Below are 22618 nucleotides of genomic sequence, written 5' to 3'. Positions count from 1 at the left end.
TTAATCGATCCTCTTTCCGAGAAGAACCTTACGGTAACGTTCCCATAACTTTGCCGGTAGCGTAGACCCACGATCGGTCGGGCAAGCTCGGGAAAATTGCATTCAGCAATTCCGATGAACTTTACCTTACCATGTAAAGTGTTCAAGCTCGTCCTTTGTGGAGAAACTGGAATGGCTTGCCGCCACTTTCTGAAAAAGTGGATCAGGTCAGTCTTTGCCAGATCATGTAAACAATCGGTCACCGCTCCACCATGGAACTTAAATAAAGCCGGTTCGTCTTCGACGACGCGGTGAAATTGTTGCTGAACAAACTTGGATCCAGTCTGTCCTCGCTGCCGCGAAAAAAAGACACCGAAAACTTAGAACGACGACAGCTGGGCAACGCTGCGAGCTGAACCGTTCCGCGCGCATCGGGAGAAGCTTTGTAAACGGCTGGCCCGTGGACGGAATTTCGTTTCACGCTGGCAGCGCATTACGGAACAGTTCGTAACGGTTAACGGTGCATCATTTTCCATAATATGGAAAAAGTTACGGTGTGCGTGGAGTCGTTCTCTCCGACCAGCGCGGAGAACCGGCCGGAGCGGACCTCGGCAACGGGAATCCGTCGTTTTTGCCCGCGATGTTTTCCAATTTCCAATAAAATATTTTTCTCGGTGACGGCGGGGGGCCAGGGGGACGGTGGAGGACGAGAACAGGGGGATGGGGCGGCGCGTATATCCTCTCCTTGCGGCGAAACGGACTCGATAAAAGTTAACTTTTCCAATTTCCCGCGAATCGTCGGCGGCCACTCGGAATTCGATACGTACACACCGCTCCGCATCCTTGGCCAGGATGTTAGCTCAGCTTCGGCTAAACCGACCGGCCAACCTAAACGATAAATTCATGTGTATAGAGACCCGTGATTCTCCCCTTAAAAATCGTTCGCCGGGAATCTCGGGAGTTCCTCGAATCTCCTTCTGTTTCTCGCGATATCCCTCGCTCGGCGTCGAACGACGTTTTATGGCTCCGATATTTGGCTTCGAGTCCCGTGCCTACCCCCCTTAAATTGTTTAAAATGATTCGAGGCCGCGTTACACGCTGGTCGAATCGTTCGCTCGCGGAAGAAAATTTGATTCAAGGAGCAGAACGCGAGCCCCGGACAAATCGAATCCAAGATCATGAATACGTGTCAAGGAAGCTCGCTCTCGATCCCTTAAAGAAACCCAATAAAAACCCTGTTGAAGTATTTCTACAAAGGAATTTTATAAGAACGGCCAAGGCTGGAAGCGGCGTACGTTCTTCGATAAAAAGCATTCGGGAGTTTTTTGCGAAGCGAGAAGAATACTAAATATGGCTCCTTATCGGAAAGGCGCATTCGTTCGAAATGCCCTGGAAAGAAGTTCCGTAGAATGATCTGCGATCAAAGGTTAAGCTGCTTTGTAAGGGCGCAAATATTGCTGGCCCTGCAAAGGACAATTTCATAAATATCTGGAACGGTGTTACGTAGCTCACGCGTCCTCCAAACAGCACACGTTCTCCGGAGAACAGCGACTATAAAGGGACAAGGCAAAGGCCCTGTATCTCCATCGATATCAGCATCGATTCTTCCATGACATCGGTGACGATTGCGTCCAGTAATTAATTCCGTGCCCGAGTAGAATAGGAATTATTGATCGGACAAGTAGAATAACGCAGCTATTCGTCCCTCGAGGGACGTAACTTAGGGTTAGGTCGGACAAGCGGAATAATGGAATGGTTGGCCGGGCAAGTAGAGTAATGCCGGTAGTAGCTTCGGACGAGTCGGGCAAGGAGGACAATAAGTAGAACGATGCTTTTATTGGTCGGCCGAAAGGCTGCGCGCAACGTTGGTATTCGAACGGGGACGTTGTTTGGCGGCGGGAATCTTTTTGTTTTACGTCGGCACCGTTTTATAGAGGTCGTATTTCCATACGGAAGCTGTAAAAACGTCGGCCGACGTTCGGGACATCCAGCGGGAACGGGGGCGAGAGATTATGGTCACAAAGGGAAACTTAATTTCATGCAAATACCGGGGCCGAGTCACCGCGAAACTATCGCGAAAAGTGTGAAGTTCTATTGAATATATTAGAAGGAGGGAGGGGGGAGGAAGCGACAAAGTGATTTGAATACCGTTGGAAGTTGCGTTATGAAATGGAAGATCGTGACAGGATCGCGACACTGTGAAAGGAATAAATTAGGAGGCGTGGCTGGTTGAAATCCAATGAAGCGCGATATTCTTCGGCGCTCGTCATTGTCGGACAGACAATGGGAATTTTGAACTTTCTGGCTCGTTAGAAGTACTCCCGCCGGTTTAACAATGCGCTGATACGTTCGTCCCGCGTCTCCGGAGACGACTGAACGGATCGGAACGGTAAATGGCCGACGGATGATAGTTCCTCTTGGAAATCAGCGGCCGTAATCGCCGCGCATCCAGAGAAGTCTACTAATGATTGTTCACCGCTATTTGCTCGCCAGTTCGGCTCGAGTATCGATTGCCGTCTCGCAGTTACGCGCCCGGCCAGCCGAAGACTTCCACGGAGTTATGCCAGCGATTGGACACGATCTAATGTTTACCATTGATTTCAACCGGTCCGCCGCTATTTCTGGGCATTCGTTGACCCGCGCCACTTGCCCAGCGAACGCGATTCGACAGGGATCGGTGCTTACACTCGAAACATACTCGGTCCACGCCAATCGTTGGCCTTTGTTGCTTAACTTCGACTCGAGCCCTCGTTGACATTTGCATTAGGTGCGGAAGTTCGTTCGAGAACACGTTTGTGGACGAATAATCGAGATAAAGGTCGAGGTTGTTCGATTACCCTGTTTTCAGTTATTCGACACACTTGTGACGCACCTTTTTCCCATTGTTAACTCGCGTCGATCATTTTGTACACCGAAAGTGCGACTGCTTAATCGCGAGAGAGACGAATGAATGTTGCACATCGAATTGTTGAATTTCATTCCGTGGCTGATCGGCGACAGGTCCATTCTACTTATCCATCGCCACCCATTCCGAGAAATCGTCGATCTTTGAACTGCTGGAACTTGGTTCGGAAAAAATCTTGCCGCATTCCGTCTGTGTTTATTTTAAACGGCGAAGCCTCTGCTTTGACATCCACGAACCGAATGTTATTAAAAAGGAAACCTTTTAAACGGAACGAGGAGCTAAAGTTACTTACTCCCTTTGTAAGGCAAAAACGCGTTTCGCGAGAACGCTATTATCCTAGGATCTTCGATGTTACGATTTGGAAATCGTATCCAAGGAGTCGAAGCGTTTAACGCGTTCTTCGCAAAACGTCCGCAAGGTCGCGTTGAGCCATATAGGCAAGAAACTCGCGAGCGTGCCATATCCGAAAGAACAGGGCCGGGGGAATAATTACGAAACTGCGAGTGGACTTTCTCGAATCAGTCTCGAGCCAAATCTTAGCAGTACACGAGAGCCGCTTCCGAATCGATTAATTCCGGAACCGTTCGAACGTGAAAATTGATACGAGCCATTAAAGCCGTTAACCGTCCCTCGTAAATTCGCGCGCAGGCCTCCAACTTCCCCAAGAAACCGCGACACTTTTCTTTCGTATATCTGTTCTGGCCTGGAAGCTCTTTCTGGGCTAGTCTCTCGAACCGCGGCTCTCTACCCGACCCGAATATTCAGGTTGGAACGATACAAAGTTTCGCGACTCCTCCCACGAAATCCACCTCGCGACTGCCGGAATTGTTTTCCAGTTTTACATTGTGTTCGTCCCGCCGGATAAGACGGAACGTGTTCGGATATTTTTAAGCGACCCACGGGGCAACCCCGGTGACCGATGCGCGCCAAGAAAAAATACTATGCATCTTTTGTTCGAACTACTTTTATTAGTTACCGGGGTTTTATAAATCTTTGCGCGGTAGGGTCGATTTGGATAAAGGAAGAAGACTAAAATCTGCGCTCGTTAGGCGTAAAAATCTGATATTATACGATCCATCTTTCTCCTTTTCCGATTACCAAGAGAACAAGGATACCGATTTAACTTTCTTGCGAGACAATAAATCGAGAATGCGACAAAACGGAGGCTAAGCGTTGCTCAAATTCGTGTTACCGGCGTCTGAAATTTGCACGTCGCTATTTCGACGCTCCAAGAACGAAAGCAATTCGTTTCGCTGCGAGTAAGAAACTTTCGGACGTGTTTCAATCGCGAATGAATTTAATCCGGAACCTAGAGCCGTCGAAAGTGGGAAAAAAATGCGATCCAGATCGCGTCCGAATTGCATCGGCAGCTTTAAAGTCGAGGGCAGACATTCCGCGGGGATGTTTCGTTAAAAATTGCTCGGCTGCCTCGCTCCGAAAGCCAATACCACTACCGCTGGCGATATTTAGCGTCTTTTGAGGCAGCTGATCAGCCCACTCCTCCAGGATTCAATCGCGGCGTACGTGTCTTTGCCCCTGCGTGTCCGGGGTCAGGGGTCCGGGGGGTCTGAAGCTCGGCAGGGGTAGCCGGCAGCCGCTTGAAAAGTTCGCAGCCCTTGAGCTTCAAAGCGGCACGCGTCTCTAATTTCTACTTTGGTAAGCAATTTTCCGTGATGCCCGTTACCTGTTCAAAGTTCAGCCCGGGGAAAGGTGCGCCGCGCTTGACTTATCGAGAGGCGGTCCGTTTGAGACTGTTTTCCATCCTATTAAGTCGGAGTTTAACTCGGCGAAGGTTGCCGTGTTCTTTCGCGAGGACGATCGGTCGAAACGGTCTCGCCGTTTCTTTCCAACGGCGCGTTTTAATTCCGTTTCGAGCACCGCGATCGCCTTCCGTGCGTTCGATTTCGAGAATTTCCCCGCGCCGCAGATCCGCGGACATTTTTCTCGCGGGACCCGCTTTCGAGTCTGGAGCAATTTTCGGGACTCGATTATCGCGCAGATAATGCGGCGGTGGAAACGATTAACGGTGTCCGTAGACGTAATTAATAGTTCGATAGACAGCGACACGTTTAACGGCTGGTTTACACGCTCACGCCTCTGTTACGATGTTGCAGGGCTCGCACACGGCATCAAATGTTACAAATGCGGTCAGTACAACGAGGGAATCGGCAGCATCACGCCGTGCATCAATTACACCGCGCATATGCATTTGAGGGACTGCGCACCGTCGTTCGAATGGTGCATCGTAAGTATCTTTTTACATTTATCTACGGATCGTCGACTTTCGTCGAACGGATTGCGATCGTTTTTGACGGATCGAACGCGAAAACTGTAAATTTACGCTGTAACTGTAAATTCGCTCGGTATCAAAATCGGGACACCGAAATCTCACGAAACATTCGCACGCGACAACGGTAACAAATATCTTGGAACAACGTTCCTCCGCGCAACTATACAGCCCGCGGCATAATTACGATCGATACGCGCGACTAACGATAGTTGTGTCCTACTTGTCCGTCCAAGGAGACGCTCGATTCTCTGCTTATATAAAACATCGATCCCGACTCCCACCTTCGCGTTTGTTGCCGATCCTTCGTCCACTCGCCGCAGATTTATTAGCCTTGTCCGCCTAATGGCCACCTCGATCCGCTCGTTTCTCAAACTATTGGGCAATCGAGAAAGTTCGCGGTGCCTCCAGGTTTTTGTCGCTATTCGAACTCTACGCGCGCGCGTCGGGTCGATCAAAAGTATGCTGTTTATAATTGTCTCGTCGACGCGCAACCGGCGTTTTCTCGCGCGATAGCGCACGGCGCGCCGTTTTAATTCCGGCGAACGATTGCCATCGATTATTTCGCGGCTCGTTTAATGCGGCGAGTTCGACGATCGGCGTGCTGGAAACGCGCGATTCACGAAGCACGAAAAAAAGCGTCGCTCGCCATCCGGGAGCCGACAACCGTTTGACACTCTTCCAGAAAGAACCGTAACGAACGACGTTATTTACCTCCTCGACCATGCCGGATTTAGCGAGCAGATTGGCTTCGACGGCTTCTGCAAGCTTGCACGTATCGTCGCCAAGAGTTCGCTCGCTCTCTCTCTCTCTTCTTCTCTTTTTTCCGGGAATCGTAAAAAATCCACTCGCACGTTGCCACCAATTCTGCAATATCTTATTATACCGACAATCTTCTTCCTCGGTTTTCTCTCCAGACACATCTCGGATTTTTCCCTTAGATTCCCTCAGAAGGGCATGACATTAAGCGATGCCTCGAGAATCAATGCTGGCCGTTTACGTCTTTTGATCTCTGACGAAGAAATTCTTCCAAACGAGAGAGTTCTTTCTTCGAAGATATTTATCTCGTCGCACGCCGTTTCGGCTTTGTAACGAGTAGATTGCAAATTTTATGTATTTCCGACGAAACTGAAGTTGCTGACAACAAATGCTACTTTCGAGATTACATCGACGCCTTTTCAAACGGAACAACTATTCCTGAATCGAATATCATTCCACCCAAGTCAAATTGCAAACAGCCGATTCGAAACAATCCTAATGATTAAATGAAATCGGGAGCGATGCAAAAGTTGTCGGCAAAGTTGACCGAACACGCTGCCCCGTCGCGACGAATTCAATGGAATCGGCGTGTTATCCTGTCGGGCCCGATCTTCCACGGGCCACAAAGAAATCCGCCGCCGACGGGGGGCACCTTTTAGATTGATGAAAGCGAATGCGGGACATTATTTCGCCGATAGTAGCGCGCGGACGCACTCGTATGCGAATTACGAAATGGAGGAGGCGAGTTCGCGATTTCTTTCATCTAATAATTCGTGGCCGGCCACCAAACAGAACGATAAAAGTCGCGTAAAAATTCGAAACGCCGGGCCAGGCCGGGTCGCGCGGTTCCCGGACGCTGACAAATTCCCGCGGCAGCCCGATGCGCCTTTCAAGCTAATGAAAAGAAATTTTTGCCGGGGTCTTTGATGTTCGCGCGGCCGTTCGCGGGCCGGTCGGATTATTTTCTGGCGGGCATTCGGCGCGCGACGCCGAGCGACGCCGAGCGAGTTTCGGCGAGCAAAGTGACACTTAATTAAAGCTGCGCTCGCGCGTCGTCGGCCCGTAATTGAAACAAAGCTATAGTCCCCCCGGCAAACTTGCTTGCACCGTGTTAAGAACTTCCTGTTTGTCCTGCCATCCAGGATGACCATGCTAGCGAGTCAAAGGGGCCGGCCGGCGCCTTTGATCCTTCGGCCGGAGGTCTTCCCGGAAATTCGCGCTTCGATTTCCGACGGGAGAAAAACGCCGCACACAATCTACCAGAACGAATCTCGTATCTCTGTCAATTGTATATTATTGATTACGAACGGAATGGTTTTAGCAGGCTGTGCAATTTGATTTTACTGTCGCTTCGTTGCAATTTTTATTTGACAATTGTCGAATGTATAGCGTCCGATGTAAATGCATTTAGACGAACGGTATAAAAATCGTGATTCAGTTTTCAGGCTACCGAACAATAAACGCGCGAATGACGCTAGAGACGGGAGGAAGAACAATGGATCTGCGAGCTGTGTCGCCAAAAATATGTTCAAAGAATTGATAGCCGAAGCGACAAATGTTTCCAAGCATCGTCGATTCTCCGCGGTTCGCGATCGAGGCGACAGAAGCATAACAATGAAAAAGAAGCATTAATCTTGTCCGGTCTTATCTTGCCTCGGCATTCCTATCCGAATCCCGTGATCCATATATCGCGTTGCGGCACGTGTCGCGCAGCTGTCTCGCCGGGCGTGGTTCTCGATCGCCGACGGTCTCAAAGGGATCCGCGATCGGCATCGATTAAAGGGTCTCGTCCGTCCTCTATCCGGCGACCCGGCTCTCGCTTGTCTGTCTTCGATTCGGCCGGCAATTCCCGGCCCGCTGCCTCCGGCGAAGTTGCATTCATTGCGGCGACTGCATTATTAGAGCTCGCACGGCCCCGGCCTACTAATGCACCGGCGGGTATTCCGTCGTGCCCTTCAAATTAGTGCCAAGTGCATGCGTTAGGCAGGTATTAATTAACATTTTGCCCTGGCAATATCGGGCTGTCGCGCGAACCTACACGCCGGATATACCCTGTGGGATGCGGCGCCGGCAACCGGAGTCGTTCGACGCGCTGGATCGAGGAGATTGGCCATCGATCGACGGGATCGAGGCTGCACGCCGGTGCCTGATATTTCAGCGAGAACGCGCTGCTGAAATTTTTTTCGATCGGGAATTACGCGGCTTTTTCGAACGTCTGTAGCTTCGCGCGAAAAATCTTGCAACGTTCCAGCCGATTTTTGTCGGCGATCCACGATGATTTTCGTGGATAATTTTGCGATCTCTTAATTTCTTGGAGTATTTCCTAGAGTACCATATATTGAATACGAATCAACGCGTTCGCGTGTTCCTCCTCAGCGAGGATAATGCGAGACATTCGGACCAAGAATATTATTGAAATAACGGTGTTCGTAAGACGAGGAATATTTAACCAACTAGGGTCGGTTGCCTAGCTAGAACGGGGCTATTCTACCTGATTGGACCCTGTTACAATTTTAATACTCAACGGAGCAGAAGTAATCCTGCTTAACTCGTCTGACTCGAGGCGACCATATTCTACTTCGCTGAGCAACGCTGTCCCTGTTCCCCTTGTCCGACTACGAGCTAGCATACTCTACTTAGTCGAGTGAGGTGAACCCGTTCCGAAACAGTGCCGCGGGTTTCGTTTATGCCGCGTTGCTGCCAACCTAACGACAGCGAACGAAACCGAGCCCAAAATCTCCGTGCTGCCGTTATAATACCTCTGCCAGAACGAATATGGTCCAATTAACGTGATACAGCCATTAAATATATTCCCGGAGATTATCGAAACTCTCTGCGGCATCGAACTATACGCTAGGTTTGCTACGTTTAATTTGCCATTGCATAAATTCGTTATATCGGATATATATATATATAATAAAGATCGCTGGAAATCTGAATATAGACGTACGGTTGTCGTCTTTACGAAGCAACGTAAAGTCGTTGCTCTTAGTATTTCATAAAGTGATTTCCATGTTAAAGCGATATTTCAATCGTGCGTATGAAACGGTGAATCGTTTCGATAAAACGATAGTACTCAAAAGATAATGCTCGCGAGCACGCGAGGTGCACGCGAGACACACGACGGGAAATTCTTTGCGATTATTCTCGCTCAGGGTGCTCCGATACGAGCATTCGCTGTTTTCGAGATCGCGACCCCATCGAATCTGCATCGACGGCGGGAGAGTCGAGGGTGCTCCAGCGTCTCCAGCGTCTTTCCACCGCCGAGAAACCATGCCCCCGGTAATTATTTAACGTCGAACGAACGTCGAAAAATTCTTGTTTCCTCGCGGACGTTATCGCACAGCGAATTCCGCCGGGAGCACAACAGCATTCTCCGAACTCGCCCGCTCTTTCTCGCAAGAAGATTCCGCCTCCGTCCCCGCTCGCGGGTCCCTTTCGAGCACCCGCGCGAACTTCGCGCCGCCAAATAGACGTTTTTCCACGAGCACGAAAGTGGAAACGTAATTATTTAAGCTCCGGTGAAATGGCGTGGCTCCGAGTTCCCGGGCCCGAAGAAAACGCGGAATCTCTGCGGAGAAGTTTGCCCGGCCGGCGAGCTCGCCTCGGCACACACGACAATGGAAATTGCGAATATTACGTTGCGTGCAATCGTCGCGTGTGCCGCCAGGCAGCTCTCTCTCTCTCTCTCTCTCTCTCTCTTTTTCTCGATTCGAACTCTTTGTTCTCGCCGCTCTCGCCATTTACCTTCTCGGTAATTTCTGTCCGAACGACGATCTCCTTCCATTAGCGGGACGCGGAAGACGTCCCGCGGTTCCTCGGGGCTGGAAACGTTAAAAGCGTGCCGCTGTTACGGAATGGTAAATAATGAAGATAGCGCGGTGGCCCCCTTTTCGGTCCCAGACGTTTTCCTACGGACTCCAATTTCGTAACTCGATGGTGATGAATGCCCCGCGGATTCTTTATGCATTTATCGTTCGCGGTCTCCCCGGGATTGCTTGGGAACTTCGGGCGAGCGAGCGGAGCGAGCTCTCGAATTACTTTTATCGCAGCCTGCTCCCCGGATGGGACAAACTGCTGAATCAATCCGAAACTTTGCTATTTCGTTCGACGCGCGATTTAGAAACATCCGAGTCTTCGGAATTACTTTCTTACCAGTGGCCCCGCGAAAGCGTTCGCACGCGAGCGTTGGAACGCGATGTATCTTTCAAAACTGAGCCAAATGATTTGACATTCCTTTAGACGATAGAGGAACTAAACTTCTACTAGACGAAAGCTAAATAGTTCCTTTTCGATTTTGTTATTACTTGGAATAAAAAGTTTCTTAACCTTTCTATCTGAGCCTGTAACGAAAATTTATAAAAGAATTCATTCTATCATCTAAGGAAAAATTCAAGACATTCGGTTCAATTTTGAAATAATTATTGCATTTTAAAATGTGTACGAATACTTCTGTGGACCACTGTACGTATCGACGATCTAATGGCAAACGGATCCACGGCGAAGAAAATCGACTGCACCGAGAAGAGAAAACTGACGCACCGTGTCCGCACAAACGCATCGAACGCGCGGGACAGACCCGTCCCGGAAACGCCTGCTCAAGCCGGAAACTGCGTGACCGAACGTGTCGGAGCAATGATCCGATAGGGAGTGATGGTCGCCGATCGGATAGATGGCTGGATACATTATGGCCGCTGCCGGAGTAATTATCAGGCGGGCCGGGCTGAGAGCTATCGATTCGAGAAATTGTGCATTCGGACTGGCCGACCGCGTCGCCGTGTGCAACGACGGAAGGACTGCGACGCGGCCAGCTCCGAAGCGTCCGAATCGTTCGATGTTCGATCTCGCTCGTTAATGCGGCTCCGATTCTTGCGACGCGACTTGACGCGACCGCACCGGAGCGGCACTTGCACGGTCCCGTCGCGGAACGGTGGCCCAGATAGTCGATGTCGCGCGGCTCGACGCTGCCCAGGACCTGTCACTGCTACCTACGGGGACGTCGCATTATTTATTGGCGACGCGGTTAACCGGTCGCGTGATCAACGACAAACACACCGAACGAACGGTGCTGCCCGTTGAATTTCGATGGGCACGATCCTGTCCGTCGACCATCGACACCTGCTCGTTGAATGCTAAACAAGGCATACGAAGCCGCCGCCGAGTCCCGCCGCCGCGTCCCGTCGTCTGAAACAGTGCCGCGAGAAACGGCTGATTTCGATATCCGGCCCGTTCCTCGGCTCCCCGAGCTTTCTATTATTCCATTTCGGTTTACCGAACCAGCTTTCGCCCGTCACCACCGCACAGAACCCTGTCCCGAACGCGAGTGCCTCGGAGAGAATCGAGCGAGTCGCGGTGGGACGGGATAAGCTCGCACGGTGAATGGTCGGCAACCCAGTTAGCCCGACAAAAGGAAGAGAAAATAGCGGAGGAGGTTCAATCGCGATGTTGATTAGATAGAGTCGTTCCGCCGAGTCGTTTTATTACGGCATACCGTTCGACACCGGGTTCGAATCGCGTCCTCTATCGCTCTCGAGAGCGAGGAGCTTGAAACGTTATCCGTTTATGGCAAAAGCGAGAGAGACGCGCGAACAATTAGCCGACCGATTCGTCCGCGGACGATGGAGTCGGTTAAATATGATCGATCGAGCGTGGCACGCGCCAAGATCTGGTCGGAAAAGTGATACGAGTCGACGTTTGTTCAGGCGAGTAGCGAAAGTCCACGCCTAGTTGGACTGCGACTAAGTTAATACCTTCTTGAACAAGTAATACAAATCAATGGTTGGAACAAGTAGCGCGAATCAGCGCTTGGAACAAGTAGCGCGAATCGATGCTTGGCAACGCGAATAGCACGAACCAATCCTTGGGGAACAAGTAGTACGAATCGATGGCTAGAGTCGGGAAAGTGATACGAGTCGACGTTTGTTCAGACGAGTAGCGAAAGTCCATGCCTAGTTGGACCGTGACTGGTCTAAGTTAATACCATCTTGATCAAGTAGTACAAATCAATGACTGGAACAAGTAGCGCGAATCAGCGCTTGGAACAAGTAGCGCGAATCGATGCTCGGCAACGCGAGTAGCACGAACCAATCCTTGGAGAACGACAAGTAGTACGAAGCAATGGCTAGACTCGGGAAAGTGTATCAATGAAAAATCCAACAAACAAATGATTTCCACGGTATCGCGATGGAGCAACGGACGACGGTTGAATATGTCTGATTGGGCCGAAAAAACAGAAATGCGAAATCAGCGGTAGAAACTTACAAATGATTAATTTTGTATGGAGCAATTAAACGAAGATCGATCCAGCATCCAGCAGCGTCGAGAGTCCCCGAATTTCAGCGATTTCGCCGGAACGATACGATCGAGAGGAATTCGGGCGGAAGCTATCGCCTCTATCGGATTATCGCGACCATCGCGAGGTTCCAGCAAACGTTTCCATAAAAGGGCCGTGTTCGTCTTCGGCGAGTGAATCGTGTTTAACGAACCGCGAAAAAATCCCCGCTGAAAGGGGTAATTATTCGAGCAGTGAAACACATTCGAACCCGAAGCTTTCGCGACCGACTTCAACAAGCGTATTAAAATACGTTGAATGGGGGGGAACGAAGTCATTGAAGCTCGTTCCGGAACGGAGGAACTGCGGATTTCGCGAGTGGCCCTTGTTTACGAGCGGAACCCGTCGATCGAAGCTCGATTCAGCCGCATCGAATCCCCTCGTTTATCGGCTGGGCTGCAGGCAAAAATTACGCTGTCCCGTTCGATATTAGAATTCTCGATCTTGGCTTTGGTTTCGAGCTCGCTCGCTCGCTCGAGGGCTCTCCGCTCCCTTTCTCTCGACGCAACGAAGAACGAACTACTGTCTGCGCGATCTCGTGGCTCCCCGTTACAAAAATTATCATTATACCCCGCGGATCTCGCGCATTTATCGCGAGCACGAACGGACGAAGCGCGAAGCAATGAAAGGTCCGAATTGATAAAGTATCGAACAAAGGAGATATTCGGTATATAGATATAAACGGTATCTATATCTTGCGATTGCCGCGGAAAATGTTAACGTTGCACGAAGAACGAAAGACAAAACACGATAGAAATATTGCTGCGAAGTAGCTTGTGCTACGTTTCCAACGAAAGAGACAATGCCGCTTTTTACACGGCTGATCGAACAAAGAAAGACTCCTCGGAGGAGCGCGTCATCGAAAATCGAAATTTCGGCGAGGACGCGGCTGTCTTCCCGAAGATTCAAAATAAATTTTCTTACGGGAGGGTCGTCGGATCGCGCGACGCCAAGGATTTCGAGGACCATCGTGGAAACACGGATTCCATTTCGTCAGGAAAAAGTCGACGAACGAACGAGCCGTGTCAGACATGCACCCCACGTCCCGCCATAGTCCGGCGATTTATTATTCCGACCCTTGTTACCATCAGTCCCTCGAACGAGACGTAATCTCGAGGAGCTTCCGGTAAGGAGTTCTCGAGGGTCCGCTCGGAACTCCGGCACGTAGCCATTTTTGTTCAACGAGACTCTTTTACGTAGGTGTTCCCCGTTCGGCGATGTTCCGGTGAGCGACGATCGACTCGATGAAATTACACGGGAACCGGTTACTCGTTACCGAGTTTATTATACGAACGAGAGATTGCTTCTTCGAGCGGTTCCGATCTTACCGCGAAGGGAATACATTAGGAATATATTAGCCGCGGCGGATTCGAGAACTGTCTATGGTCGGGATCGAACGGGCTTCGATTATCCGGGATATTTATGGGGCGCTGTCGGTCCTCGGAGACCAGGATTCAATGGGAAAACTGAGATCGATTCGAAGACCATTGTCGGCTGGGAATACGATCGTCCAGGGAATACCTCGCGGCACTCTGCTCGGACGATCTTCAAATTAAATTCCAAAAGCCCTACGGTCGGCACGATATAGAGTTACCGTTGCGATATTGTTATCGAACAGTTCCGAGTGTTCATTGTGTGTCCGCGCCGATGATACCTCGATGAAATCAAAACAAGCAAAGAATCGATTTTGAGAGCGGTCGAAGCGCGAAGCTGCTGCTCGAGTTTGCTTTGTCGTATCGAGAGATTTATCGCATTTCACGCGACCACCTATTGTTCTATGCTGGAGACTTTACATGATCTTTGGTCCGCAACGTTTGTCAAGCTGGAATTTCGTTTACCGTAGTTCGCTCGTCCGACGAGTTACCGAGTTTTTCTACTCGTCCGACGAGTCGCCGAGTTCGTCCACTTGTCCGACGAGCGAACGAATCGTGCTTCTTGCTCGATCAGCCGAGAACTTGTACCGCCGACAAATGGTCAAGTTATGCTACTTGTCTCACCAGAGAACGACCCGTTCCACTTGTCTGACAAGTGGGCGAGTCGCGTCGCTTTTCTCGCAGCGCGATGAACGATATCTTACGCTAAATTATACGCGTAATTATAATTACGATAGATTATAAAATTAGGCTGCTTGTTCGAACAGTGGTATCGTCGATATTCGCCCGACTTCGAATTCATCCTCGACGAGATTCTAACGCTTGTTTTTCGGCCGTCTCGACGCAAACGTCCTCCACTCGTCCGAACAAAACCAGTCGTTTGTAAATCCAGCTTTGGTCGTTTCTTGCCTCGATCGAACGTTTTCTGCCGTAATTATCGCGGAAAATTAATCGCATCGGAGCTGCTAACAACGACTCACCTACCTGCACCGTCCCTTTACCGTGCAGTATCGATTCGCGAACTATCGGCGAGCGAAGAAGGTGAAATGCGATCGTCCCCCCAGCCAATAAACCGATGGCAAGGGGGAAGCGATTTTAATCCACGGTCAAGGGACCCGAGGAAGTTCTAGGGGCTGCGCTTTCTGATTCGATTACCATTCCTATGTTACTAATTCAATTACAACTCCGATTTGTTCCTCCGATCTCCTTGGAAGCAACGTTTCCTCTCGCATCAAAGGAACGCGAATTTGCGAGTGTTTCGGCCGAATGGGAAATCGATGTTCCGCGTAATTCCGTTTATCGATGAAAAATATCATTCTCGACGGCTTTAAAATTTGTTTGCGAATAATTCGGACAACCGATAAAAATTGGTCTGCCGAAACAAAACGAGAGCGTCCGTCGCATTTCCATTTCTGTTCGATATTTTTGCATAGAAATTTTCTTGCCGCGGCAACCAAATATTCAAAAGACCGTCGCGTTACCTCGCCGTGACGGCAAGTTTTTCAATTTCTCCTCGAATCCTTCAATAATTGAGTTCGGCTTCTCCGCCCGCAGCCATTCGAACGACTGCATCGTCCGACACTGACGTATACCGGCTCATAACTTGGACCATCTGTTCCTAGGGGGGTGGTGCGCTCGCTTTATATTTATGGGAAGGGGTAAAGTACAAATGCTGCGGTAGATACGGCAACGTGTGCGATGCCATCCTGCGCCGGAACGGAATAATAAATGTTATTCCATCGTGTTTTCTCCGCGTGACCGCCAGTCTGCCTGCCTCTGTTCCCCTGGTTCTCCAAATTTATGCCGTCGTGTATTTTCGTTAACGACGATACGCCGGCAATTGAAACGGTATCCGCTACGCGGGAGCAATTATGACAACGGGATTGATGTTAGAAGCAGCCTCGGATCTTCGATTCAAAATTTTCCTTTCGTTGCTCGGATATTCGCTTGATACTCGCTCGTACGGATGCCCGATCATGCATTTGGCTGTACTACTTTTCTGTGCATTAGTCGAGCTGTTTCGCACGTACGATTGATCACACAAGTTGAACTAGAATTATCTCGCACTTTTACCTGATCGAATTTTCATCGTAAAATATACTCAACGCGTCGATGTTACACGCCACTGCAATTGCAGAAAATTCTTCTCGAGAATCGACCGTATATTCGAATCGATTCTATATTTAATATTCTATATATTCTAATATTCTATACGATTATCTACTTATTCAAATGCACCGCTTCACTTGGACGTTTGTCCGAGCAAAGGCTGACTCGTATCACCGACTAATCGACATATCCTATCGCACTACTTTTACCAAAGTAAATTCTTATCGAACGTTCCTCCGGTAATTTAAAGGAGCAGAAACGTAATTTATATTTTCGAAAAAACTCGTTGAATACGCGATCATTTTCAGAGTCGAACGAATCGATCGACGTTAAACGTTAAAAATCTGCGGATTCTCGCGGCATTTAATCCTCTCTCTCTCTCTCTGTGATCCGCAGAGTTTCCCTTTTCTCCGCCGAGATATCGAGAACATTGGTGCAATTGATTCGCTCGAGTAACGCAAATGCGACGGGGCGACGGATACCGTCGGGACGCCAGTCGCTCCGCATTCATTTATCGAGAAACAGGCGAAAGCGTGGAAGAAAGCCGCCGCAACAACGCTGAACGGGGCCATGCGCTTTCCTATGCGTCGAAAAGAGCGGCACAAGCTAGCCGTGAACGAGCCCCGATGGAAATTCTATTCCGCGGCGATCGTTAACAGAGTCTCGTCTGTTATAAGGCGGGAAAATAAAGAGAAAAGCGGACTCGCGGCGGAGAGAGAAAAAAAAATGATACGCGCGCGGCTATTACGGAACACAGGAGAACGCGAAGTTACACAAAGGAGGAACGGGAACAAAGTCCCGCTTTAATTATCGTAATCCTGGCCGTCGGGTCGGCAGAGAGAAATTCTAAAACTTTCGCTTTAACAATTAAACGATAATCAACAGATTTCCGGGACAATTCAGAATACCTTTCGATTCGAAAAGGGCGGCACGTGGACTGGAATTCGTGTAAATAAAACGACGAATCGCGATGCAGGTGATTCGATTCTCGTCCTCCTCTCCCTGCTCCGGAAAGTAAAACACCGGAAAACTCGTTAAGAGAATCGAGCGAGTTTCGAGCGGAAAAGCAGAAAGGGCGCCGCGATCGCCGAGCGCGCAGAATTACAATAATGTATCACGGAAACGGAGCAGCAGCGGCGAATTGCGAGCAGCAAGAGAGAGAGAGAGAGAGAGAGGGAGAGAGGGAGAGACGGAGGCTGGCTCCGAAAAAGCCTCGAAAAATGGAATTTCTAAACGTGGAAAATGGAGTTTCTAAACGAGAAAATTAAACTAGAAACGAATACACACAGTCTCCCTCGTCCAGTGATCCGCGGAGAAGAGAGCCCAGTGGAACCGGAGGAAAGCGGACGAAGCGGGCGCAGCAAAAATCGCTGCCAAATTTCACGGACGAATTCGAGGCAGAAGTGCTGGACCGTGAAATATAGCGGGACAATCGTCGGTGCGCGCGATGTGCGGAATTTACTAACAGACGAACGAGAAAAAAAAAAGTGGAGGAAAGTTAACGAACGAGCGAAGGATTAATGTGGCAGGGGTCCAGAGGAGTTTAGGAAAAATTATTGGCGTAATCCGCTTCGGTACGTAAGTGAAATCGCCGGAACGTAAACGGCGTGTCGTCGTTTCGAATCGGCGGATATTAAAGGTCAAACGAATAGTCCCCCCGCGCCCACTCTTGACACAGTGTTTCAACCAGGGAGAAAAAGCGGGAGGCGAGAGGGGCCGTTCGACTATTTATACGGGGCACACGGGTCACGTGGACCGCGTTTAATCAACGTGTCCAATTGGTTTCTTCGACGGCGCAGCCGGTACGACCGCAATCCTGTCCATCGATCCCTAAATCAAACCGGTTTGTTTCGCTGTTATTTGCAAGCGGCGGTTCGCGGCTATCGGGGAGGGGGGGTCACGGGGGGATGGGTTATAGGGGAGCCATCGGAGGGCGATGGAGCGGCAACAGAAATCGGGATGACTTATGGCCGACGCCCGGCTTCGGAATAGGAAAGAAAACACGGGCGGAAGTTCCGCAGGAAGCGCGAAACTTCTCGCGTTCCTCGGAACAAATAAGATAAACAGAGAGAGAGAGAGAGAGAGAGAGAGAAAAAAAACGAGCGGCCACGCAGTTCGAAGCATAAAGCATGTCCCCACGCGAGATCCTCTTTTCCTTTTGCCTCCGCAGTCGGGATTGCCGGGGTAATGTTCCGTTTAGAATTACCGCGCTTCGTGTTTAATATTCATGAACGAGCTGCTCCCAGAAAAAGGTTATCGCGCTCCGTATCAAGGAATTAAACGATGCTTTATTCTTCCTATTAATTCGTTCTACGATTAACGCCTCGGGAGTCTCGCAGGAATTTCCTACGCGCGCGTTTTCAATGAATTAAGGACTCCGTAAATGCACAAATTGTGCGATCAAAGACAGGAATCTTAGGTCGTACGTTCCTTTAGAGAATCCTTTAGAGTTCTACATATAATATTTCTTGGTCGGCGTAAATTCAATTTTGCGATGCAATCTGGATTTCCAGCGCGCGCTCCGCCTACTGTCCGACCGGAAGCTCCGTCGCGTCCGTTTCCTGCGATCGCGCGACGAAACTGCCTCCAATATTTACCATAATAGCCTGTAAAACATTCGGCGGGCCGGTGAAATATTTAACGTCCACCGGAATCGCGTTTTCCCCCGGTCCAACTGCATTCCTGCTTCCCTTTGCTCTCTAGAGATTCCGCCGATCGTGGAGCGAGCCCGAAGAGCTCGGCTTTCGTTCCGCGTTACGAAACTTCGTCTCGACTTGTATCCGAAAAATTTGCGACAACTAGCTTCGCTCGCATTCGAGATACTCCTTGACGAGTCATCGATTCGAGGACACCGGTAAAACGCGTTCTTCGAACGCTTGAAAACGATTCGACGCTTCGTTAACGCATCCGTCGCGTCCATCGATCCGTTGTAGGTATTTGCGACTTTTTTCCACGGTTCTACGGAATAACGCATAAATGTCAGATCTCGAATGACAGATAAAAGTCCGATTTAGAGTATCCTTCGCGACGCGTATCCCCGTTTCAACGGGGTAGCGTGCGAAATGCGATAAATTCCGTGGAATGTTAAACATTCGAATGGGATTTTTGTGCGAGAATGGGATTCTCGAATGAAAATGCGCCGGTTCGCGAATCGGGTTTAAGCATCGACGTCAGGAAAGCAGGGATCGCTGACTGTATCAGATGAGACGATAATAAAGCGCGCATGAACGAGCTTTTGTGCTGGGAAACGCGGCCATTCGTGCCCGCGATATTTCATGCTAGCTACGGAGGGATAAAATGCGGCCCGTGAACTCGAGCCGCATGGACGTTCCCAACGATATACACAATGCCTGTTTATCGTTTCCGGGGTTCGATACGTTTCACGTCCTTGTTCGATCGCACGCAATTCATCCTCGCGTTTCATTCAAACGCCTCGCGACGGACTTTCGATCACGCCTCGCATGACGTTCTCGCTGAAAAAGCGGATAAAACGTCGCCGAGCACGGGGACGTCGGCGAATCGCCTTCTCTGCTCGCGTACGCGAATGGTATTACGGTTTCACGATCGAAACAGATTTCTTCCGCCAATCTATTCTATCTTCTCAATATCGCTATCTTCTCAATTTTAACTCGATCCAATAAAAGACTCGAAGTTCATCAAATTTTAAGGTCGTTCGTGCGGCAGTCGAGGCGTCAATGATTCATCGTCTGCGCTGGTTGACTCGCAGCGTTTATCGTGCTATAAATTAACCTACATCATCCGTCTGGTTACAGGCTGATCCATGCCACTAGTCAGTTAGCATATTCCGTTACAAAATGTTCTCTAAAGTAAACTCTTGCCGCGCGTTCCACCGATAACTTTCGTGCGCAAAAACGAAATTTTCTACGGCCTCCCCAGCACCCAAAGTATCCCCAGGTACGCGGACATGTGCTGTCCAAGATATCATCGATTCCAACCGACGTTCCGTCGGTACCTCGAACCCGCCAACATTTAATCCATGGGCAGAAACGGCGGGTCCACGAGACGTAGCACTGCCGCATTCTTCTTATGAAATACCTCGGTCGCTTTGTCCGAAACGTCCCCGCTTTAATTTGCATTCCACATCGAACACACCGGCTTTAATAAAAACACTGGAAAACCCGTCGATAAAACGCAACCGCCTCCCGTCCTCCCGGCGTTCCTCCGCCGCTCTGTCTCCGCTCGTTGCGTCGGCGGAAATTCCGCTCGATACTGTTTTGTAAATTTTAAGAAAAGAGTCGACGCACCGTAACAAAATTAGGATGGAGGAAGTTGAAGAACGTTCTCGAAGAAAGGAGGAAATTTCTATTTTTTTGGAAAGATCTGCAGTTTATTCGTCGGACACCGAAGCCGGTTGTCTTCGCCAGCGAGCCGGTCGGAGACGAGCAGTTCTCGGACTTCGCAAAGCTTCGCGAAAGCCAGTTCGAGATCCGCGAGGAGCAACGCGGGGTCGCGTCTGTGTGAAACAAAGATTGTCAATTTTTTTGTTGAATTCGTCGGAGCGTAGCTCGCCGGTATCCCGGCTAAGATGATCAACAAAAGCGTCTGGCGCAATGGGCGTACGGTCGAATGGAAGAGATCCCGGTGGCGCACCGTAAAAAGAGAGCTTAGAAGCTTCGCCGGCCAGTTTACGGCAGATCGAGGGAAGGAAGGCGAAAGAGAATGGTAAGCTTCTTGTGGCTGCTGCGAACAGAGTGTGAGTCAAAGCCACGCTTGAAATGCCAGACCCGAAAGCTATGCCTTTTACGGCCAATGCTTTTCCACCTCGTGTCGCTCCTTCCATCTCTCTCTCTCTCTCTCTCTCTCTCTCTCTCTCTCTCTTTTCCTCTGTTTCTCCTCTACTTCGCTCTCCTCGTCGATTTCACTGTAATGCGTTCGTAAAAAGAGTTTGCATTTCTACCTGAATGAATCGCTCGCCGAGACGGCGAAACTGCGAACTGTTCCGCAGCGAGCAGTAGATCAAGACTGCGATGGTCAGACGGAAGAGTAAACCGATGAGAGAACTTCTTTGATCGACGGACGAGCGGAAGGATCTATAAATATAGTAGAATGCTCGTGAATGGATTCGTTATGCTCTAAAATGAAGAAGAAGAAAAAGAAGAAAGAGAGAGAGAGAGAGAGAGAGACGGAAGTACAATTTAACTTGATGTCTATTTAAAATAAATATTTTGGAAACGTTCGATAGTAATTTCGCTTACTTTGGTCAACTTTTCGAGCACTCGAAAACTCCCAAAAGGTTCTGACAAATTTGTCAGCAGCCGTCGTCAAGCTATTCCAACAAATCGTTATTCAACTCAAGTTAATTCGCAACTTTCACCTAAGCACGGACCATACGTTATTTCATATTCGAACGCCGAAACAACGTATTCGCGAGCCGTATCCACAATTTTCATTTGCTCAGTCTCTAGCAAAGGTCGGACGTCCGAAAACATCGCTCGAGGTACGAGAAAGTGGTTCGAACCGCTGTAAAGTCCGACCGGGGTAGAGCACAGCAAATAAGTAGCAACGTAGGTCCGGCTGTAGCCGAACCAGCGAGAGGTCGAGGGACCGCGGGGAGCGCGTAGATGCGCCGCATAAATATTTGCCCAGCGAAGTGGAGTAAGTCGGTTTCTATTCAGGCGAGAGTAGCACGAGTAAATGTCCAGCCGGGAGATAAGCGGCACGAGCGAACGGCGATCCGTAGGCGGCGGAGCGGAGTCGCGAGCGGTCAGACGGAACGTATCCGTCTGCGAAAGAGACCGGCTATCTTTGAGCATTGTAAGAGCGTTCCTCGCGATATTCCATCGGCGCCGTTTGCCAAATTCTTTCGGCAGATAAAAATGCCCGGGCTCCCTCGGCTCGTATAATCCCCGACGCGGGAACAACAAAGCGGAACTCGCCGGCCTCCGAGCGCAAAGGCGCGGCGGGTTCAAGGTAAAGGAGAAACATTTCCGCGCGAACGGCGTTTCTCTGTTTCCGCGTTCTCAAACGGATCGAGGCGCGGCACGGAGCGGGTCGGAGCGGGTCGGAGCGGAGCGCGGACCGACGCGTATCGCGCCTGCCTCGTCGCCGAAATGTTTTATGCATTAAAACATGGGAAATGGAACGTGGAAAGAACCACGGCTGGGAAATCACGTCGCTTTGAGACCGTACCCTCCTCCCCTCTTCCTTCTCCCTGCTAACCCTCCCCCGTTCGTACCCGATTTTTTCCTCGTTCGACCAGCACCTTGCGCGATCGTCGCCGCGGAACTTTTTGCCGGCTTCGTTTTTGCGCCCTGACCCGCGTGATTAACGACCCACCCCGTCGATTAATGCGTTATTACGTTATTGCGGCCTCGCTCGCCAACGTGTTATTTGTCGTTTATCAATATCCATTACCGTTCCGAATGGTTATTGGACGTTCCAACGGAAAATTGATGACGTCCGGGACAACGAAAATCTGAGGCGACCCTACGCCGCGGGGAAAACGCGTTGCCAAGGTGTGCCGCTCCGGAAGCGATCCTCTGCATATTCGAACAGGAAACTCTGCCAATTTTTTAGAGTTCTCGACGTGCGAATAACGACGAGCGATAACCTGATAAACCTATCGGCGCGCGTCAACCTGTCGAGGGTCTAAACAAATTTTTTGCAGGCGAGAATCTAGAATTCCGCAGTTGCAACAGATTTTTTTATGCGGCTGCGTATCCAGTTCGAATTTTCGTCAAAAGACGACGTCCGCGGCGCTGTCGTTTTGCAAGCCAAAGGAACGACAAAAAAAAAATCTTTCCGTGCTCGTCGAAGTTCGCGGAACGAAACTCGAATGGAAAATGTTCGATTCGGTCTTTCACTTTCTCAGGAAAAACTCGAGGGCTGGTATTTTCGCACGTGGCGCGTCTAAT

The 22618-nt window shown here is 49.9% G+C and overlaps 1 protein-coding gene across 1 annotated transcript in view; it reads left to right on the top strand.

Moving 5' to 3' along the window:
- Positions 1-22618, top strand: part of LOC117218240 (U-scoloptoxin(05)-Sm1a) — a 120834-nt gene that overhangs the window by 62757 nt on the left and 35459 nt on the right. The window contains exon 2 of the mRNA XM_033466500.2: positions 4999-5129. Coding sequence (XP_033322391.1) covers positions 4999-5129 — 131 coding nt within the window. The remainder of the gene's footprint in view (positions 1-4998; positions 5130-22618) is intronic.

This window comes from Megalopta genalis, chromosome 3 (genome assembly GCF_051020955.1).
Source record: "Megalopta genalis isolate 19385.01 chromosome 3, iyMegGena1_principal, whole genome shotgun sequence".
Lineage (NCBI taxonomy): Eukaryota > Metazoa > Arthropoda > Insecta > Hymenoptera > Halictidae > Megalopta > Megalopta genalis.
Note: the sequence above shows the minus strand (reverse complement) of the source record. Positions and strands in the feature narration are given on the sequence as shown.